Here is a 21196-nt window from a genome sequence, read left to right as displayed (position 1 = left end):
TACGGGTAGTAGAGAGTGCGGTACCATTCCGTGGAGCAGACTAAACGGGGTCTACCCCAGACGGATGGCTTTGCGATGAGCAACAATCAAGGCAAAAAGCCGCAGCCTCTAAGCGAGATCTCCGAGGGAATCGCCAGGAAGGGGACATCCCGTTGGAGTAGTGGAGAGGATAGTTTGGTTTAAAAGGTATAAAGAGGGCTTAATGTCCTTCTCAACGGAGGCACATGACATGTTCTCATCCATCGTTCATCAAAAGGGAATCTCTATCATGAAAATGAGGTTCCGCAAGTTCTTCCATTCAGTATTTCTCACCCTACCCCTTACAGGGGGCTTCAGAGCCTCTGCCCAGTCCACAGACCCCTCGGCTCAGCTATGGCCCCTCCAGTCCTTCAAAAGCACGTCCATACAAGCCCCCTATATGAACGTAACCAAGAACGCCCAAACCGAGCTCGGGTATATGTTCATCTCGCCCCACGATATCATCCGCAACACGGGGTACCCCATGATCTACGCCGACGACGGCCAGCTCGTCTGGAGGGGGCCGTCCGTGAATATCTCCGCATTACAGCCCCAGATCCTCGACGGTGAGCCCGTCCTCGCCTACTGGGACGGGTATCTCTTCCCTGGGTTTGGCTTTGGCGGGATTACTATCTTGAATAGCTCGTATGACGAGATATATAGGGTCACCCTGCCAGGGGATGAGAATAATTTTGTGACGATTGCCGAGCCGCAGGCGTTCGACTCATATATCGACATCCACGAGAGCCAGATCACGCCCGAGGGGACGATCCTAGTTACAGCGGTGAATGTGACACAGATGGATCTAAGCCCCATTGGTGGACCAGGAGATGGCTGGGTCCAGGACGGGCTCATCTACGGGATTGATATCAAAACGAACAAGGTTCTTTTCCGGTGGAGCGCAGTAGAACACCTTGATAAGGTCCCGCTTTTGGATAGCATGCTGCCGCTCGGGGACTCGGGAAGGAATCTGACTGCGCCATACGAGTATCCGCATCTAAATTCTATCGCCAAGTATGGGGACTCATACCTTATTTCCTCACGGTTCATGTGTAGCCTGTTCTTCATTGACAAGGATGGGCGTGTCATTTGGCACCTACATGTACGTCAGCTTCCCTTCCTCTGATTTACACTGGTATATATACACCACCAGAGAAGCTAATATTGCATTTCAAAACCTCCAGGGCCAGAAAGGGGGCGACTTCACCATCAGCCCGGAAGCCCGCTTCTGCTATCAGCACGACGCGCGCTTCATCACGCAAACTAACAAGCGAATCACTCTACAGCTACACAACAACGAAAACACCGACTACACCAGCCCGACGAGCCTCACCACAGGCCTCGTCCTAGATCTGGACATGGAAAACCGCACAGTCTCAGCGGTGCGCAAATACTGGGACGCGGCTGAGCCCGTCTTCGCGCAGTCGCAGGGGAGCTACCAGAATTTAACAAATGGGCATGTCCTCCTGCAGCACGGCGCGACGCCCAAGGTGGAGGAATTTGATGAGCATGGGGCGCTGGTTATGCGGGCACGGTTTGGATTCGACAATACGTTACAGTCGTACCGCGGATATAAGGCGTCCTGGGTGGGGAGACCGAGGACCCGGCCGGATGTTTTTGCTTGTACTGGAGGCGCGGGGGAAATGACGGTCGTGTATGTCAGCTGGAATGGGGCAACGGATGTGGAGGCTTGGAAGGTGATGGAGGCCGCGCCGGAGCAGGGTGTCCTTCATGAAGTAAAGACTGTGCTCCGGAATGGCTTTGAGACTAGGATTCAGCTTGACGTTTCTGTGGAGAAGGTGGTTGTTGTGGCAGTCGGGGGCGTGGGACACGGCACCAAGTCTGACATTAAAAAGGTTGTGGAGTGCTGTTGACTTGCGAAGAGCGACAGTAATTAGAGAAGAGAGATAATACACAGGGGGAAAGAAAACACAAACAGTGCCCGGTAGGATGTACATAACCCCGGAATATTACAAAATAGGTATTTGAAAATGCGACTGACGGACGAAATAAAGGTCAACCATTACCAAACGCCCCCGATGGGCCCAGAGCGCACACGGCCATACTCATCCGTATAGAGAGTCCTTCCAGCTGCCGTGATGTAGACGGCATTTGGTCCAGTTGCCCGATCAAACCCGCCGCTCCCCCAGACATCCTCCATCTCCTCGCGAAACTCCGTCTTGGGCTTCCCATCGCGGATCCGGAGCTTCTCAAAGAAGACATACGCTGCGTAGAAGATCATACTCTGATTTCCCTCCTTGGGACCCTTCTTCGACAGAAAGGATGTCAGAGTCGCTGTCTGCAGTGGCGAGGTCGTCCTCAACCCGACATGCCCGTACTGGTCGCGAATGGGGGTCTTGGAAATCTCCCTGCAGAACGCTGTCTTGGTCATTCCGCTGTCCTGAAGACAAGCGCGGATCTTCTTGCGGATCTCATCGCACGTATCATAGACAGGCACATTGCCTTCCTCCTCCCCCTCAAGCGTGATAGCACGAACATTATACATCGCCTCAGCATCAAGCCTTGCCTTCTTACTCGGCGCGGAGACCTTTTTCCTATTCATCCCGAGGATCTCGCGCTTGAGGAAGAACCGATGTGCGCCCACGTAAACGCTCGATCTCTGGCCCGCGTGCTTTCCATTCTGCTTCATGAAGACGTAGTATGCTCGGCTAGTGAGGTTCGCGGCACGCAGAAAATCCGCGACTTTCATCTCTTTGGAATCGATCAGCGCCGTGATCTTGCGCCGGATCTGGTTGCAGTCCCATTTTATCTCGTCCAGGCGCTCGTCGTCCGAGTCGATGTCGGAGAGGGAGGATGCTTTGTCGCTAGCTTCTTCGATGGCGGCATTCCCGGTGGAATCGGTGGTAAGATCAACGGTTTCTACGGCTGCGGCCTTGCGCTTCTGCGACGCAGATGTAGCTTTGGGTTTTGGTTTTGGCTTTGGCTTGGTTGTCCCGGGCGCTTCTTCCTCCGTAAGCTTCTCGCCTGCGATCAGCTTGCGTGCGACTTCTGGGGTGAGGATAAGGCCATTGTGGTCTAATTCGCGGAGCGCTTTGCGCAGCTTCTCGTCGTTGGTTAGACCCATGGCTGGAATGGGTGAAGGGGAAACGTAGCTCTGTGGAGAATGATGTCAGGGGCAGCTGCGCAGTAAACAATGCGACACGAATTCACGTGATCCTCAGCGACCCCTTTTCAGTCGGGTCTGTGCCTTGTACTGGTGGCCAAGATCACATTCCCGGGCCTTGGAATGTGGATTATGTGTTTTAATGGCATTGATTTTGTCTTGATCGTGCACTTGATCTGTGTTAGACCTTGAAAGTGTTTGCTGATGATGCCGTCCGATTATATATATGATGGCCCCATTCGCATAATTCCGGGCGCTCGTATAGCCATTGGTATTCTAAGAAGAGAGTACTATGGCCTTATAGTAGACTCTTTAAGGCCTGGGGGTAATTTCCCTGCGAAGTACATTGACAAAAGTCACTACCAACAAGCGTCTAATTAGAAACTGATAATGAATTCGTGAATAATGAAAAATACCAGGAAGCAATTGCTTAGTCCAGAGAGCCGAGATACTGTACAGTCTTGCCGCCGCCCCATCGCTTTCAACCGAAGACCGGCCACTACAAATACCACAGTCTTTCGGCCCGAGATCTGAGGATGCTAAAGCCTTTGCAGGCTGTAGAACGCGAGGTGCATTCGATATTTGCCGCATTGGTACTGCCAAGCGCTTGTTGAGCAACGTTGGATATAAAGACACCCTCTCGTCCTATGCAGTAAGAGGCGGACAAATTTCTGAACTTACTTCACATCCTCACGACTTGGCATTTTCATTCTCAAAATTTGCTGCAAATTGCCACCTTTGCTCTATGCAGGCCGGGCAAATTCTGCAATTAAAGCACAGCCATATGGCCCCGTACGTGACATGCAAGTTAACATTAGCTCCTGCTTCTAGTAGCAGCTTTATTACATCACCATTATTTATGGCAGCACTTAGAGCGCTACTATATATCCCATGTTTAATGTTCTTATTCATGTCAGCTCCTGCTTCTAGCAGCAATCTTATAATGCGCTGATCTCCTTGGCGTATAGCACAAATCAAAGCATTGCCATATAACCCATGTCTGACCTCCATGTTAACATAGGCTCCTTTTTCGAGTAATAATTGTACAATATTCTCCTCTCCGTGAGATATGGCGAGAATTAGCGGACTACCTCCCTTGAACTCACCCGAGATTTGCTCATTTATGCTTGCTAACGCTCCAAGACATCAGTCTTTCCATATCATCAATATGAAGCCTTGAGAGACCTACATGTTGCTTTATACGTGTCCAGACTTCCAATTACCAGATGAAACAGTTCATGGAAAAGGGTTATGCTCCTTGGTAGAATCTCTTGGATTGTCATTTCCAGCATCGGTTTTCTGTTCCCAAGTGTTTGATGGGCACAGAAAGGTCACTGGTAGATAAAAAGCCAAGGCGGGCATTTCGGGTATTGGGCGGGCTGATTCGAGCCACATCGAGCGGATGGACAGGGGTTGCTGCATGGATTCGGGAGAGGCGAGCTGAAGGGTCCGAACCCATTTAACATCTTTGTCTGCACATCCAACGTGTTTTTGCTCACCATCAGATCTACCCTCGACCATACAGATGCAACGTCAGTACTCGAGGTGAAAGTGGAAGCAAAGTAATATCGAACGAGGGCATCAGTTATCGCAGGTTGGCATCGCTTCTGCCTCCCCCGTCCGCAGCGGCGACTTCCTGTTCCAATTCCAAATTTTAAACTGCAAAACACACCCCCGATCTACTGCCTTTCAACAATGAAACCACTCATCTCCCGGGACGCTGGCAATGAGTTCGACGGCTCTGACTTTAGCAACAACCTGTTTTCCGACCTGGCGCCATTGCTTACGCTCTTTGGAGAACAGGTGACCAAGCAATTTCTTTCTCAGTCGGTATGTTGATCTATTTTTATCATTTGATGCCCAAAAAGCTGAGGATCGTTGGCGGCGCAGATGGGATATGGGGACGATATCCTCCTGGCAATGGTGCCGCTTGGTATAATCACCTGCATTGTCAGTGCGATCCGGGTCGGAGGGAGGCGGTGGCTAAAGGCGCTTATTGGCCGCGCACGTGAGAGCAGGGCAGTTGCCGAGATGGAGCTCATGTCAAGCACGAGTGATGCTGTGTGTGAGTTGTGGAGTGGGGTTGAGATAGGTCAGGACCTCCCGCTTGCCATCACGCACACTAATCATTGAGCAGTTCGAGAAAGAGGTAGGCCGAGGACGAAGGAATTCATCTACAGCCCTGTCACGGACAAGACCGATCTGACTGAGCTGCTCAGCTCCAGAGTCGTTTACGATTTGCGGACTGCCTGTGAGGAGGGGGTATTGACAACCAAAATGTCAGCACCTGCGAACCTGAGAGCGTGGTATCAACAGCTCTGGCCGCAGGGCCTGTCGGTGAAAGCCCGGTATCATGATACTGAACATGCGACTCGACTGCTGCAGCAGGCACCTAACCTCACTCTGAACGTTTCCACGGCAATGGCTCCACCTGCTGTCACTTGGGCATTTACCTTTGTTAGCATCGGGCTTCAGCTCGGCGTGTTTGCAATTGCCTCGGCGGTCACCTATCACTGGCAGCTCGGCGGTGGATCGTCCCCGGGTGTTGTGGGGTATGGGTTTCCCTTGTTCATGATTGGTATGTTTCCACCCTGCGTGTTCAAGACAAGGTGTTGAAAGGCTCGTCTATCTCAGGCTCGATTCTCTTATGTTGCGGTATCTTTCTATGCTCCTGTGAGTGGTGTCTGTGTCCCTGGTTCCTGAATGAAGACCAAGAATAACGCGTGTAGACATCATTGAGTCTATAACGGAGGAAATAGATTTTGTGCCAGTTTCCCCCACCAGAAATACCAGGGTGCTCCGCATACAAGGCGCCTGTACTGTTGGGGACCAGCGCTTCGGCTCCTATGCAATCAGGAATGAAGAGGGAAACATGACAATTCGTACCTCCAGAATTAATGGCAACCCTGACTTTAACCTGCTTTCCATGACCGCGACATTCCTGTCTCTTTTGGGGTATGTTATGCAGTTTGTTGGTTGTAAGTATATAGTCCCTGTGCTTGAAAATTCCTGGAGTGGTGCTATGCTGAACTGAATATTAGTAAGGGCAATGCACTGGAGTGTCGCAGTCACCGTCCTTGGGGCAACATTAATCATGGCCGGCATCAGAGCGTATGTTCGTCGTAGCATTGCGGCGAATCCGCAGGTGGTAGGGCTCGAGGAAGGCGGAGAGCTCTCATGGCTCGCTATGGAGGCTCTAGGCCTTGAGTTATTTGCACTGGGTATCCCCGCGTCTGAGGAGCGCACTGAAGCAGGAGACACAGCAACGCCGACGTCGATAAACAACCCGGATGGAGACGCAGTAACAGCACCACCACGAGCTCTCTCCCTGTCGCCGCAGATCGCGGCCTCGATCCTAGCCCGGAAAGCAGTCGAAGTCCGCCAAGAGTTGACGGATCTAGCTTCCTGGCAGGATGAGCATACAGTTCTCGCGCATCAGCTCGCGGAAGCCATCGCGGGCACACTGGAGTATGTTCTGGGTGAAAATGCATTCGAGGTCGATCCTACGACGACTCATAGCAAAGTTGGCGGCAGAGACACCAAACGGTGGCCACGAAGGGATGCAGAAATTGTGTCCGACCCCCTTGGCACAATGAATCCCTTCCATGCCATCTTGGATTATGTCGCGACTGATTCCGAGCGTATCATCGAGGAGGAGCTACCGGAGGAAGAGGTTACCCAATTGCCCGAGTTCGTCGTTCGGGAACTATCGTCACGGAAGAGGGAAAGAAACAATGACGAGGATGCTTCAGCCTCTCCCTGTGAGCCTCCGGGGCAGGCCCCCCCCCTGCAATGGATAAACCGTCGCGTGGAGAGGTGTTCATGGCAGAGTTCAACTATGATGTAGGATTTACCGTTGACTTGGTCGGTCCCGCTGATCTCGAGCTGAGCTTTGCTTGGGAGGTCGACATAAGGCTCACTGCCACCCAACTTGAGGGATCACAGATGGTGAAGCTTGGACATTCCGCTCACACTGCGGTTGGTGGTCGGCTTCCACCGGGACCGGATGAGCCGCCTGTAGAGCCTGGAGCCTGGAACGTTGACCCCAGCCCACTGGCTGCATTACTGTCATTGTGCGCCCTCACCATGGAGAGCGAACCCAACAGTTCACACGTCTCTTATCGTTTCCGGACTCTGGGCGGTGGCTGGGAGTTCGAACCCTACAGTTCACACGTCTCTTGTGGTTTCCGGACTCTGGGCTGTGGCTGGGATGTTCCCGTTCCAGCCCGTTGCGTCGACCCTGGTATAGAGGTTGACTCAGAAAAACTGCGGAGGTGGTTGAGCGAGCAAAGAGAAGCCCGCAGCAATGCTGACACCCCAGAAGGGCGACAAGTTAGAGTATCGACCCCGAATGATGTAACTGAGTCTTTAATTGATGGCAGGAACATCAGTACCATTGATGAGCGAGATAGAGAGTCACCAAGCTCGGATATTGGAACTGAAGGTTTTGGACGTTATATCCGCCACCGGATGGAGCTACAGAACGGTCCTGGCGGCGTCCGAGTCGTTGATTTCTACAAGATTTGGATTGAGAGGGAGACGCCCTCCAAAACCATCGCCGATATTGAGAATCTGGACGATCGGGGCGATCTCTGGAGGGCGCCGGCCTTTGATCGTAATCGTAGACCCCTAACCAAAGAGTATAAGTATATGTTTGGAGCACCATTCGCCATTTATTCAAGGTGCGCTCTAACTCTCTTCCTCGCCGGCAGGCAGACGCTAACATAACGGACTGTCATCTACAGGAAGTTTAGATACGAGGCATTGCAGCAAAAGGATAACCAAGGAGAGGTTAGAATTCAGGCCCTGAGGGCAAGCAGCCTCAGCTTCGCGCCGGACAGGTCAGCGGTACACGGTGCATCCCAGGAATCCCTGAACCAACATCGCCCTTCCACTCGAGTGTCAACGCTCTTGTCATACATGTTCTCACCAGATGGAACAGCCGCTGACGACGCTGCCGCCGCAAGATCAGCGCAGGCACACAAAACGGTCAAGACACAGGCATCAGCTTCCCGACTTTGCGCACAAGAGATATTCAGTTCTTTCTTACTACAGCTTGTATCTTCTCTCAAGCGCGTGAGAGGTGGCGCGAGGCCCCGGAAACCCGTGCGGGGGGATCCGGAGGATACGCCTCGCTGGCACCACCCGGCCTTGTCCCAGCTGGCCGAGATAGTGCACAAGTCGAAGCTCGTAAGTACCGTCGAGGAGGCGTTTATGCTCGTCATCCCGGCGTTTCACGCTTATGGATTACTGCCGACGCAACTAGACACCGGCAGGAATGATGGCGGAAGCTCGTCGTATTCATCGTATTCGTATTCCTCTTCGTACTACGAGAGTTCGGAGAGTTCGAGGAGTGAGCGGAGATCGAGGAAGGAGAGAAGATCAGGGAGGGAGAGAAGATCAAGGAGGAGCATAGGATAACTACTTACGGGGGTAGATCTTGGATACTTTAGGTAATGCCACTGATTCATCGCTTGGAACCATGGAACGCGATTCGTTGTGATTGATGGACGGAATACATAAGGATAATCCTGCAGTCTCCGTTTACTCTGCCTGTGTTACTCCGTACGGTGCTTCCTCGTCTCAGCCTCCTTCTTCCACCTACCATGACAAGCAATGTGAACATGTCGTTTGATTTTCTCTCCAGCAGCTATCTGCAATACAAGACCGACACGGACGCCGTGGCCAGATGGCTTGTCGCAACCGCCAAAACCTGTGGCTTCCCTGTTGATACTCTGGGAGGAGCTCCACCAGTCAGCAGCAGTGGCGGAGGTGTTGAACCATCCGAAAGACACAAGGGAAAGGCTCGGAAGCTGGCTCGTGAGGGGGCGACTATCCCTGGGGCTACCCTGCTTAACAAAAGCAACACACCTATGCATGTCATTGCCCTCAAAGATTTCATCAGTCTGGCGACCAAGCCCGTTGTCAAGGTGCCCGCCACTTTCGTCTCTGTCCTTGACCAGGCTATCTCGGTGCGCCGAGACCATGGGGTCCACGCCGAAGCGCAGCTGGCACCGGGCCCTGAATCCCAAGAGTTCCCGGAGAGACACAATTATTTCATTGGCGTCCTGGAGCATGTTCGGCAGGCGCTGCGACCGCGAATGTCAAGTGATACCATCAAGGACCGCTTGACACAGCCTCCTGGCACGGTAGAAAAAGACAGCAAAGTCAGCAACCTGGCCAACCGCTTCGCCGGGCTTGATGTGGAGGAGCCATCCGAGGCGTTCTTGCAGGCTCCGGATGTGGTCATTCCAATGCCCGCTGGCGCCCGGACTGATGTTGAGTACGAAGCTGAGCGCCCGCCGGACTTTGAAGAAGCGTACCTCGCCTTTGAGCGTCTGCTCCAGGACACACGGAAGATCCGTCGCGTTCTGCAGGAGACGTGGGAGGGGTACCGACGCGGCATGTTCGATCTTGTCTCTGCGACGCTGACAACCAATTGCGCTCTCGATCATGTCCAACACATGGAAGAGCAGACTGGACCGCTTTTGGAAGCGCATGGTGGGACAAAGACCTTTCTCGGCAGGGTATATCCAGCCATGTGTGTGGTTGAGGGGGAAGACCCAATCAATTTCCGAACGTACAAGCTCGCCGAGTCTCTCTTCATACCTACAAATATGTGCCATACCTCGTTTCGCGCCATTGTTGAAAAGGGCAATAGACGCCAGATCCTCCCGTACAAGGCGGACTCTTACGGTAAATATGACCCGACCAGCGATCGGTCGGAGAAAAGCCCTCGGGACAAGTTCCTCGAGGACAAAGATCATGATGGAGATGCTTTCCGAGTTCCTCTACTTGCATCGCCTCGTGCCCTCGCCAGCACCACACGAGGATGGACTCACCCGGGGGAATGCGCAAGATGTTCGACGCGCACGAGATTCCGTTGTCGCTCGTCTTTGGCTCGCAGATCCTCCTCGATATTCATATCATCCTACGCGCGCATGTGGAGAAGGGGTTCGACGACCCCGAGACCTACGCTGATGTGATCAAAAACTCTATCAAGGTCAATCAAGAATTTCACTCGAATCTCCGGATAAATACCTGGTCAAAGTCGAACGACAGGGCATTCAAGGTGCTGCTTGATTACATGACCTCCTGGATCGGTGTCGATTTCACGCAATCGACAAAGGAAAAGCTCACTGGTATCCATCTGAGAGAAACAAGCTCCTAAGATGGCATCCTCTGCTCTGCGGACTATGGACATATAATCTCAAAGCACACTTCCAGGGTCTCGGAATTACATTACAAGGCGCATGGGGGTCTGTGATGTACACCGCCACCTGTACAATGCTCTTTGCTCGGAAAGACTGCTGTCAAAGCGATGGGTCGACATGGACCTGGTCCTGACGTGGCACGATGAGATTTTCGTCGGCAAGCCGCCCCGCAGTCCCAAGGACTACCTCCGAAACTTCTGCCTCAACATGGGTTACTCTGCGGCTGCCTTCGCGCCGAACCGACGATAGACCGCCAGGTTGCCCGAATCCAAGACCGGACCCAAGGGTATCCAACACGCCGCACCCGTCTCCCGAATGTTTTTTGACCGGTACGTCAAAGGCTCCGGCCAAATGGGCTTCACCGAATCCGATATCGAGAAGATCCTCGCAGCAAGCATCTGGAAGACGAGAAACTTGGGGAGGAAGAGACAATATCCTTCGAGCGCAATATCATGCCCAAGCCTACCCCGAAATCGAACCGCAAAACGCCTACCAAACGATTAACAATCACTTCCCTCCTCGAAACCTTGCGCAACACGGTACAAAGCGAAGCCCTACAGTTCGCATTCGACTACCTCGCCCTCCACCGGATTTGCTGGCGGATGCTCCGCGAGGTCCGCAAAGTGTGCGACTCGATGCTGCTCAGGATTCACGGACCCGAGTACATCGAGGAGGAGTCACAGCTGCCCTTTGTCATTGGGTACATTTTCATGGCTGCCTCTGGGACGGATTGGCTTGGCAAGGCACTGGCGAAGAAGGACGATGTCGTGAAGAGTCGGATTATGCTCGAGGCTGCCGGGGTCTTGGAGGCCTTTATTGACAGCCCTGTCGCTGGCGGTGCAGTTCCTTGCCATGCAGGGGTATCATGTTAAATTTCAGGTTGAGGATTAGGATTAGTATAACAGTGGGACGAACGAAGATCGTCCTCTTGACACGAATGGCTATTAGGTACTTGGATGTCACTAAGATATACCGTGAGTAGACCAGCGGTTGTGGTCAAAAAGTTCCATCTGCTCACATTCGCATTGGCCGAAATCAGGACTCGTCGTATATTCGAGTTTTGTAGGCGAAAAAAAATGCTTGTCTGTGCATAAACTCGGCCCAGTTTTCTCATACAGTGCAAGGTGGAATCGGCATTATGTCCAAGTTAGGGCTTCCCCACTCTGGCTTCCACCACCAGTAATGACCCGGCATACTGGCGCCGAGCTCTTAATAGCGTCGAAATAACGATGCCCGGGCCCATGGCTGGGGATGATACGCTGATTCCTGTTTTCTAAGGCGTAGTATACATTGTTGATTGTCTTCTGCCTTGTTCATTCTCTTCTGTTTCCCTTCTCATGGGAATATCTCCTCTAGGTGCCTTGCGGTTTCCCCCCACCCCGGCATGGGTAGAGTAGGAAGACACAGTTGACCCTGGCTTAGTTAGCTGTGTGGTTGAAGCTGGGAGGTCGTTTGTTGAACAAAAGCATATATTTCTGGACTAAATTACTTGGAGCCCGAGGCCTAATATCTAATATATCAAAGAGATGTTATCAGCGGAGGGAGAAATACCACATCCTCTGTAAATACCATCGCTATATACATACTACAGGTACTCTACCTCCTCGCCAACGCCCTCCCCGCCGCCAGAGCCCCAACCCCCTCAATCGTCGCCCCACCAAGCATATCGAAGATGGCCATATCCGCCTTCAGCTCTTTCGCAAACCAATTGCGCATCTCTACTGCAACGAGCGAGTCAACCCCGTATGCATGCATCGGTTTCTTCACATCGAATTCTTCCGTATCTATACCGAGCACCTTGGCTAACTTCGAGACGAGTAGTTGTGTCACGATTGGCGCAGCTTCCTCAGCTGTGGAGACAGAGGCCAGTTCAGCGCCTAGGTTGCCCCCGCTGTTGGTGGTTCCTGATGAGGAGGACGTGGCGGAGCCACTCGAGGTGTTCGCGAGCGCAAAGTAGCGGAATGCTGGGCGGGCCAGCCAGGTCTCTGTCTCTGGGTCCCAAGGTCTGCCGTGAGCAGAGGGCTGGAGGCCCATTATTGTCTGCGCTGCCGATGAGCCGTCCGACGAGGCTGTGCCAGGGTGACAATGATACGCCAACAGCGCATGAAGCTGGCTTTCCGAGATCGGACTAAAGGGCAAATTCGCCAGATATCTCTCCCGCTGCGCAGCAGCCTGCGTCGCGACACCAGCGTCGAGGAATAGACCTAGGTTTAGCGACGTCGCGCGCTGGCCTTGCGCGTGGCGGTGGGCAGCGAGGCCATCCATGAACGAGTTTGCAGCCGCGTAGTTAGCCTGTCCGCGGTTGCCGATTATGCTGGAGATAGAGGACATCATGATGAAGAAGTCGAGGTTTGAGGGGAGGAGGGTGTGCAGGTTCCAGGTTCCGGTGATCTTGGGGGCTGTTGCTGAAGTCCATTGCTTGTGGGTCATTGTTTCGAAGATTGTGTCCTGCGCAGAAGTTAGTACTCGCCGCTCGGGAATTAGAGCATGGAAAGGGTCGTACCTGCAGAACCATGGTAGCCTGTATACACCCCTTGACCGGAGGCATGCAATGTGATGCGGCTCCGAGGACAGCCTCGAGCATGGAGTAATCGGTGATATCACATGGGGTTGCCATCGCTGTAACCCAGCTGCTCGCCAGTTCTTGCAAGAAGGATTTTGCCTCCTCATCCTTTGCACCGCTGCGCGACAGCAAGACAAAGTATCGCGCGCCGGACGAGACCATCCACCGTACAATGCCCCTACCGAGACCCCCAAGTCCACCGGCTACGACGTATGTAGCCTTGGCGTCAAACGACTTTTGCTGCACAGCTGACACAGCTGGAATTGCCTGAATTATGTGAGCTAAAGAAGACTCCTTTCAACCTCTCGTACCTAGGGGAGGTACATACCCGCACAATATCCGCATCACGCATTTCTAACACTACTTTACCGGAACTCTGCCCACCCTGCAGGGCGCGAAATGCTGTTTCCATCTCACCAATACCGTACACGTGGTGAGGGCTGGAGATTCGCAGCGCTCCGCTTGCAATCAATGGCATGACCGCCCTCAGCGCACGCCCAACAAGTGCTGGCCGCTCCTTGACCATCATCGCGACGTCGATCGCGCTGAAAGTGACGTTCTTCTCAAAGTGATACATATCGAGTGGTCGATGATTAAGGATATCGCGCTTGCCGATCTCAATGAACCGCCCGTACGGAGCGATGATTTCCCAGGAGGCTGTCAGGGCGTCGCCGGAGAGCGAGTTGAGAACAACATCCGCCCCCTGCCCGCCGGTGAGGTGCTTGATCCCACGGACGAATTCGAGCGTCCGACTGGAGAATATGTGCGTCTCGGGGATCCCGTATCTCTCCATGAGGAACTGCTTCTTCTTGACCTTGCCAACCGTGGCAAACACCTCAGCTCCGAAGTACTGCGCGACCTGCACGGCAGCTTGGCCCGTGCCACCAGCAGCAGAGTGAATCAAAACACGCTCCCCACGCTGCACATTCGACAACGCAACAAGCGCATGCCACGCCGTGATGAAATTGATGGGAATCGCCGCGGCCTCGGTGAAGGATATCCCCTCCGGAATCCGCACGGCCGTATCTCTCTGCAACCGCGCATAGCTGCGATACGTATCAAACTCGCAGCCCACGACGCGGTCTCCGATCTTAAAATCGCCGCAGTCTTCCCCGACACGTGTGACAATTCCCGCACACTCGAAGCCGACGGTTGTCTGGTCCATCCGCCCCAGCATGATGAGGATGTCGCGGAAGTTGACGCCGACGGCTTTGACTTTCACTTCGAGCATGTGCGCTGGCAGTGGGGACTGGCGGTCTGTGTCTTCGATAAAGTGGATGCTGTCGAGGAGACCGGGGGTCTTGATGGAGAGCTTACGGGCGGACTCGGTGTTCCAGGATTGCAGGGTTAGGGCTTGGGATGCCTGCTTCTCCGATAGAGAGTGCGAAGTTTCAGTTGCGTTGATCAGGCGAGGGATGTGCAAAAGGCCCGAGCGCTCGACGTATTCAGTTTCGGGACACGGAGAGTTTGCCATGGATCGAATGACTCGGGATATGGCATCCGCATTATCTGCGGCTTCCTCAATGGATAGCGTAGCAAAAGTCTTTGCAGTAAGCTCCGAGTTGAGCACCCGGAAGAGACCGTCGATGGCGCGGAAAGATGGAGATGATGAGTCTCCAGACCCAGAATTCACCCAAAGGACCTTCTTGGCAGATGAGGAGAAAAGTTGCTGGAGGTGTTGGAACTTTTGGTCTGTGATATTCGCCAGGACTGGCTGTCCAATCTCGCTTAGTACGCACATTATACTTTCAGCAGCAATATCCACTGTGAGCGCCTCTTCCAGGGAATAATGATCGACATTCGCAGGCCCCAGCAGTTCAGCCAGCTTTGCGGCAATCTCGCCCTGTCCGGGGATCTCAGGGTCCGATACGATCGTAATCGGACAGATAGGCTGTGGGGTATCCCGTGGCTCTGCTGCCGACACGATGATGCTCATCTCGTCGGAGGGGTTGTCGGTGTGGTTCGGGAAAACCAGATTGGCTCCCGAAAAGCCAGTATCGCGGAGCGTTCGATCCCAGACCTCTACACTGCAATGGTCTGACACTACCTTGGTGGGTTCGCCCGTTCGTGTATCGAATCCGGCGTCTTTCTCCTCCACGACTGACTCGCGCAGGCCGTGGATGAAGGTGTGTCGACGAGGTTGGGCAGTGACGGTCTCGATGACCACGAGCTTTCCATCTCTGTTTAGCATTAGCACAACGATTCCTCTTGTCTGGCGAAGGAGCGTACGCTTTAAGCATAGAGTGACAGTTCCGTAGAGCGCTCTCCCGCGCTGGCCCACGCATCGCCTGGTCAATGTTAGTACGGACGGAAACCCAAGATCGGTGAGGCGCAAACTAACCGTCGAATACAAAACGATAAGATCATATTCGTCAGGTGAGGCACTCTGGTGAAGAATATCCATGTCTTTCAAGGATACGCGACTACCGAACTCACCCAGACTCTCGCGAAGACTATCGAGGTCACTGTCCGATCCAGATATATCCAGCTGAGCGAACCGGGGGACTTCAGCTTCTTCCGCTGTTCCAAGCTTCAGAGTAGAGACGATCGAGTTTGCAATGGAGCCTGTCGCGCCATCAACCTCGAGAATCTTCATCCCAGGATCCTTGTGCGCCAGGGCGTCCAGGTATACGGCCCAGCACTGCGCACCGGGGGCTTGTTCCCACTACTCACGTTAGCCAACCAATGTCCTGACACAAAATTAACCGGACAAAATTGGGGAGAATCATACAACTTCGACACGGGCAGCTTCGGCCAGTTCAGCTGAAAGTATATCACTCGCGTCGAGCTGCCCCCGCGCGTACTTGAGCAACGCTTGCCCAGTTTCGACAATTAAGCGACCGTCTGCACTAGCGCCAGCAACGAGCGCACACATCTGCTCGAAGCGCTCTTCGTCCGCAATCCGCTGCGTAATATCGTTGGATCGCGACGTGAACGAGGAGACGCCGAGAGCCTTGCTTTCTTGGCAGATCCAGTCGATATATGTGTCCATCACGGTGGGAATGTTGTCCTTGGTGGGACGGTCAGTCGCAGATAATACGCTGGCAACGCGTGAGATGAACCCGTCGACGATGGTGTCAACGTTAAAGCGGAGCATCGCAGATTTCTCTGCATTGTCCCCTACGGCCGCATCGCTGCAGTACTTCTGGATCTGCTCAGCTGTCATGAGGTCTAGGTCTGGTTTCCACTCGATATGTTGACACTTCAAGGGAGGGGCGCTGTCATCTTCGTCTCCCTGTGGCGCCTGCGAGTCAATATTCGCAAACACAACGCACTCCAGTCGAATGAGCCTTTCTCCGCCGTTAGAGGTAAACGCCGCGATATTCGAGACGCACTCCTGGCGGCCGAGACTCTCAATCTTCGTTCCCACTCTGATCGCCGTACAGTCTTGTGAGGTAAGCCCCGAGCTCGAGATCAAAGCGCGGGACACATGGCGTGGGACGGAGATTGGAACCTTCCGCTGTCCGCCTCGGGATCGAAGTGTGGGAATCGTCTGCATCAGTCCATCCAGCGTAGTAGGGTGCACGGTGTAAGTTTCCGTCCAATGCGGGTTCTCGGCTGGATAGGGTGCAATATCTGAAAGCAATTGGCTCTCGTTGTCGCAGGCAATACTAGAGATTCGCACGAATGCAGGGCCGAACTGGTATCCGAATGATCCGAGCATTTCGTAGAACCGGTCTGCGTCGAGCGCCGTCGTGCACGACCTCGTCAGATCAGGGATCAATGTCGCCTGGTCGTCGGCCAGAGCCGGGGACACAGCCTCAGTGGGTTTGGTGTGGTAAGAGCCTGGATCGAGCCATCGCAGTTTATTACCCAGGACCCATCGTAGCTGCACAGTCTGAAATCGAACCAGTTCCGGTCGGAGCCGGCGGCTGGTGGATGTAGATAGAAGCGCGTCTCGACGCCTGGTCCACCGGGAATGACTTTGAGGGCTGCGCGGAAGTTGACGTTTTTAAGCTCAAACCCGGTGATGCTTGACGCGGGCTCAGTGACTTGCTTGATTGCTTCAATGGCCATGGTTATCATCGCGGCACCAGGAAGAATGGTGACATTATCAATCTAGGGATATTTGTTTAGAAATCGACACGGTGACAACTTGATGGAGTGAACCTACTGCGTGGTCTCGGACCCAGACTGGATCAGAAGACTGGAGGATATTACTCCACTTGGGCTGCAGAGGGTTCCAATCGTCTTCCGGCCAGCCCAGGAGTTCGTGCCGTCCATACTTGCGGAACCTGAACCCCTTGCTCGTACGCCCCTCATGCCAATACGATTTGGCGTGGTTGAAGCTGTACACCGGTAGATCAGTGAGTACTTTCTCTGCACCAGTAGCGAGATTCACGGCGGCCAGTTCAATCTTCGTTCCAAGACAATGCAGCCGCCCAATGGCCTGGAGGAGGTTGCGCGATCCATTCTTGTTCCGCACGAGGGCGGAGAGATACTCTACTCGTGCGGATGCATTTGCGGCGAGAAGGGTATCCCGACATGGTCCCCGGAGCGCAGCATGTGGGCCAATTTCAACAAGCACGTCCACGACAGCAGACTCGCGATGAGACCCGTCCAGCTTCTTGATCGGCGGCGGGGCAGCACGGGACTGGAACTTGCGGACCGCATCGACAAACCGAACAGGTGAGACGAGATTAGTCACCCAGTACTTCGACTGGGAGAGTTCCTCCTTTGAAACCCACCGCCCATGCACAGAGGAAACCATCCTGCAGCGTGTTGTGCGCTTCACAGAAAGTGGTTCGTCATCTCCAACAGCAGCAGCGTAGCCCACCGCAACCTCCTGCATTTGAAACGAGTGATACCCGACAGGTACAGGCAGAAGCCGCGCAAGGACATTCTCCTCCTTCAATCGTACCTGCAACTTCTCGAGTTGGGCGCGGTCACCAGACAGGGTAATACTCTTGGGCTGTTGAAGCAGCCCACTACAACGCCAACAGCGGCTTCTTCGCCTTCGCGCAGCCCAGCAAGGTATGGCTGGATCTCCTTTGCGGACAAGGATACGGCCATCATCGCGCCCGTCATTGTAGATGTTGTCGCGAGCTTGCCAGCGAATACCCCCCTGAAGTAGGCAAGCTTCAGTGCGTAGTGGCGCGAAATTGCCCCGTAGCAGTACCTTTAACTGGTTGTCAGCGTGTTTTGCAATCTTCTGAAGTAAGGGAAACCAGGGTTTGATCTCACGCGGCGGCAATTTCACCAGATGAGTGGCCTACAACGGCACTTGGAGAGACTCCAAATGTGTCCAGCAGATCAACTAGTGCTATCTGGATCGCGGTGCAGAGTGGCTGTGCGAACCCCGGCTCATCAATGGGGTATATCCCCTTGTCGGCGTGAAGGACATCTAAAGTATGATTCCATTAGTTCAACCTATGTAATTGGCCGGAAGCGAAACCAGACCTAGCAGATCCCATTCAACACCCAGAGAGCGAAGGTACACGCTTGCCTCCTTAATTGACTGACGATATACGGAGTACCGCGCTAGGAGTTCCCTGCCCATGGTCGGCCATTGGGCGCCTTGCTTTTACAGAGTCAGTCTGAGACTCGTAGATGTAGATGAGGGCACGGATCGTATACGAACCCCGGTAAAGACAAACCCAACCGAAACATCAGCACTTGACTGCACGGGTGGGGTCCACGAGTCAACCACCTCTTTGCCTGGGGACTTATGCTCAGCGACGGCAAAAGTACGCCAAGGGTGATGTGTGCGTCGCTCATTCAGCGTATGCGCCAGACTGGCCAGATGGGACCGGGGATCTCTGGCGGATTGACAGGACGTGTCGAGGTATGTTTCCCAGTCCCCAGCGAGTCGGCTCAGACCATCCTTGTCTGCGGCAGACCAGGTAAGAAGGCGCAAAGAGGATTCTTCGGGACATGTGGCGTGTCCGTTTATTACACCATTCGCTGTGCCATTTCTTGTCCCGTTCGTATGACCAATCTCTCCGTTGCCATTTACATGTCCGTACGAGTGGTCATTAGCAGCCGCTCCAGTTGAATGCCCGTCAATATTCCCATTCGTAACTTCAGTGTCGTAATTATAGTCTTGCATCGATCGACGAATGCCCGAAGTGTCAACGACTGTACAATGATTTCCGTCAAGACCGCGCGCTTTCATGTAGTGGTACGCATCATCGAGAACGACATGGCTATTTGCACCGCCAAAGCCGAACGAGCTGACAGAAGCTCGGCGTAGCCCCGGCGGCCAGGCTATAGCTTCTGAGACGACCTAATATATGTATCAGGTGGTGATACCTCAATGGTAACACAGAGTGGATCTAACCTGTATGTTTAGATGCTCAGCATCAATTCGCGGGTTCAGCCGCTTGTAGTAGTCGCTGACCGGCGGGATGAGCCCCTTCTCCAGGGAGAGGATTACTTTGATGACACCGGCAATTCCACTGCCACCTTCAAGGTGGCCTATGTTGGATTTCACGGAGCCTCTGTATAGCATAGGCGTCAGCTTTCCTCCACCCGTGGTTGTACGGTGGTGATATCTGGGGGGGAAACGAACAGGTACAATGGCTCATCGGCCGAGCGATATCCTCGAAAAACAGCACCTATTCCTCTGACCTCCGTCGGATCCCCAACCGACGTACCCGTACCATGTGCCTCGAAGTACCGCGTCGACGCAGGGGAGATGCCCGCATGCAGATACGTGTCCTCAATGAGCTTCTGCTGTGCTGTGCGGCTTGGCTGCGTGATCCCCGGGGTTCGGCCATCCTGGTTAGACAACGTCGAGCGGATGACTGCGCGGATTGTGTCGCCATCGCGGATTGTGTCGCCATCGCGGATTGCGTCGTCGAGGGGCTTGATAATTAGTGCGCCGAGACCTTCGCCGCGCGAGTAGCCGTTTGCTTGCTCGCCGAAGCTATAGCAGCGGTTGTCGGAGGAGAAAAAGCCGAGGTTGTCCAGTCCGTTTGACCATTCCCGGGCGATTATCAGATTGATGCCAAGGGCGAGACCCTATTCAACAAGTCAGCCAGAGGCCTTCATCAACACGAATGTCAATGAAGGGGAAGGCACGTACCATCGTCGACGCGCCGCTCCAGATGGACTGACACGCCATATCAAGCGCAACGAGACTGCTCGAGCACGCCGTATCAACATTTGCGCTAGGGCCGCGCAGGTTGAACGCCCAACTGATGCGGTTTGCAATCATGCACATGGCCTGACTATACGCCACGTACTTGCCCGCCGCCTGCGGATCCTTCGCATGCATCGTGCCATAGTCATTCGCGGAGCAACCTGAGAACACACATGTTTTTGTCTCTGACACGGCATTCAACGAGATACCCGCATTCTCAAGCGCTTGGTAGCTCACCTCGAGTGCGAGTCGCTGCTGAGGGTCCATGCCCTCGGCTTCGGTTGCTGTGAGTGAGAAGAAGGCCGGGTCAAAGGCGCCGAGGTCACCTGTGATGAAATGGCCGCCGTCTACGGACAGTGTGTCGGCCCTCTTGGTTGTAGGGTTGTAATGTGCATCGATATTCAGACGGTCGGCTGGGTACCGTGTCGATGCACATTTTCGTGCCATGAGCATCTCCCAGAACTTCTCGGGTGTCGTGGCATCACTGGGGTAGCGGAGGGCGTAACCCACAACCGCCAACGGCTGAAGAGTGCCCGGTGTTGATGTCTGTTTTGGAGGTTGCATATTGCTAGGCAAAGGTATCCTAGTTTCTGTCTTGAGATTACACGTTAAGCACGCTGGTCGACGCAGCATTTATAGCGTTGAATGTGCAAAGAGTCATCCTCAACGAGCACGCAGCGGAGAATCTCTTTGATCTCTTGAATCAATGTTGTCGGATCTAAGTGTTGCGCCAATATCATGGTCTCCACATGTCCGATTATAGGCGTGACTATAGCGCGATTATCCCTGTGGCGATCACTGCAAGATACAACACGTATTGAAGACCCAGATCGCCAAGATCGCCCAGGTCGCTGGAAACACCGACGTCAGGTCCACCATGACAATAGGAATCCTGGTTGGGTGCTTGCATATGCATGCCCAATCATGCACTGTCCAACCCAAAAACCAGCTTCTGCACGGGAATGCGCGTCCTCACACCGTAACCGAACTGGGAATGAGCTCGGTCAAGAAAGGGTCTGTCTATCTCGTTATTGTCGAGATTTTCCATCGGGCGCTGAGATTTTCTCCCCTAACCCGCCGGCTTCAAAGATTCAAAAGCGGCCTGTTAGGGACCATCGCTACCGCGTCCGTCTCACCAGCCAGCCATTGTTGGAGTTGACCAAGTCTTACGCTCGGCCACTGTACCCTCCATT

General features: G+C 53.8%; 5 protein-coding genes across 5 annotated transcripts; 3 read left to right on the top strand and 2 right to left on the bottom strand.

Annotated features, from left to right (window-relative positions):
* Nucleotides 1–274: 274 nt before the first annotated feature.
* Nucleotides 275–1892, top strand: BJX68DRAFT_264710 (arylsulfotransferase family protein; the record flags this gene model as incomplete). The annotated part of the gene is made up of 2 exons (XM_071045025.1): nt 275–1120; nt 1203–1892. The coding sequence occupies 2 exons, from the start codon at nt 275–277 to the stop codon at nt 1890–1892; spliced, it is 1536 nt and encodes a 511-aa protein (XP_070901122.1).
* On the bottom strand, nt 1883–3123 carry BJX68DRAFT_232600 (uncharacterized protein). Its single transcript, XM_071039507.1, has one exon. It carries the CDS (start codon nt 3101–3103, stop codon nt 2042–2044), a length of 1062 nt encoding a protein of 353 aa, XP_070901121.1. The 5' UTR covers nt 3104–3123; the 3' UTR covers nt 1883–2041.
* A 1714-nt stretch (nt 3124–4837) lies between these two features.
* On the top strand, nt 4838–8599 carry BJX68DRAFT_264708 (uncharacterized protein; the record flags this gene model as incomplete). Its single annotated transcript, XM_071045024.1, has 8 exons — nt 4838–4972; nt 5033–5207; nt 5280–5720; nt 5872–6120; nt 6184–6903; nt 7467–7824; nt 7888–8495; nt 8580–8599. 8 exons carry the CDS (start codon nt 4838–4840, stop codon nt 8597–8599), a joined length of 2706 nt encoding a protein of 901 aa, XP_070901120.1.
* A 167-nt stretch (nt 8600–8766) lies between these two features.
* Nucleotides 8767–11228, top strand: BJX68DRAFT_254001 (uncharacterized protein; the record flags this gene model as incomplete). The annotated part of the gene is made up of 7 exons (XM_071042822.1): nt 8767–9250; nt 9311–9887; nt 9974–10284; nt 10315–10401; nt 10504–10642; nt 10697–10979; nt 11019–11228. 7 exons carry the CDS (start codon nt 8767–8769, stop codon nt 11226–11228), a joined length of 2091 nt encoding a protein of 696 aa, XP_070901119.1.
* Nucleotides 11229–11952: 724 nt separating this feature from the next.
* Nucleotides 11953–21195, bottom strand: BJX68DRAFT_254000 (uncharacterized protein; the record flags this gene model as incomplete). Its single annotated transcript, XM_071042821.1, has 17 exons — nt 11953–12804; nt 12860–13186; nt 13248–13464; nt 13495–15099; nt 15149–15207; nt 15261–15584; nt 15651–16623; nt 16677–16978; nt 17034–17789; nt 17825–18038; nt 18104–18263; nt 18320–18440; nt 18501–19145; nt 19200–19359; nt 19431–19882; nt 19947–20549; nt 21184–21195. The coding sequence occupies 17 exons, from the start codon at nt 21193–21195 to the stop codon at nt 11953–11955; spliced, it is 7782 nt and encodes a 2593-aa protein (XP_070901118.1).
* Nucleotide 21196: the final 1 nt, after the last annotated feature.

This window comes from Aspergillus pseudodeflectus (genome assembly GCF_044049435.1).
Source record: "Aspergillus pseudodeflectus strain CBS 756.74 chromosome Unknown BJX68scaffold_12, whole genome shotgun sequence".
Classification (NCBI taxonomy): domain Eukaryota; kingdom Fungi; phylum Ascomycota; class Eurotiomycetes; order Eurotiales; family Aspergillaceae; genus Aspergillus; species Aspergillus pseudodeflectus.
Note: the sequence above shows the minus strand (reverse complement) of the source record. Positions and strands in the feature narration are given on the sequence as shown.

What these genes read in the sequence shown, in the direction of transcription:
- BJX68DRAFT_232600 (XM_071039507.1), bottom strand. Translation starts at nt 3,103, where the DNA reads ATGGGTCTAACCAACGACGAGAAGCTGCGCAAAGCGCTCCGCGAATTA.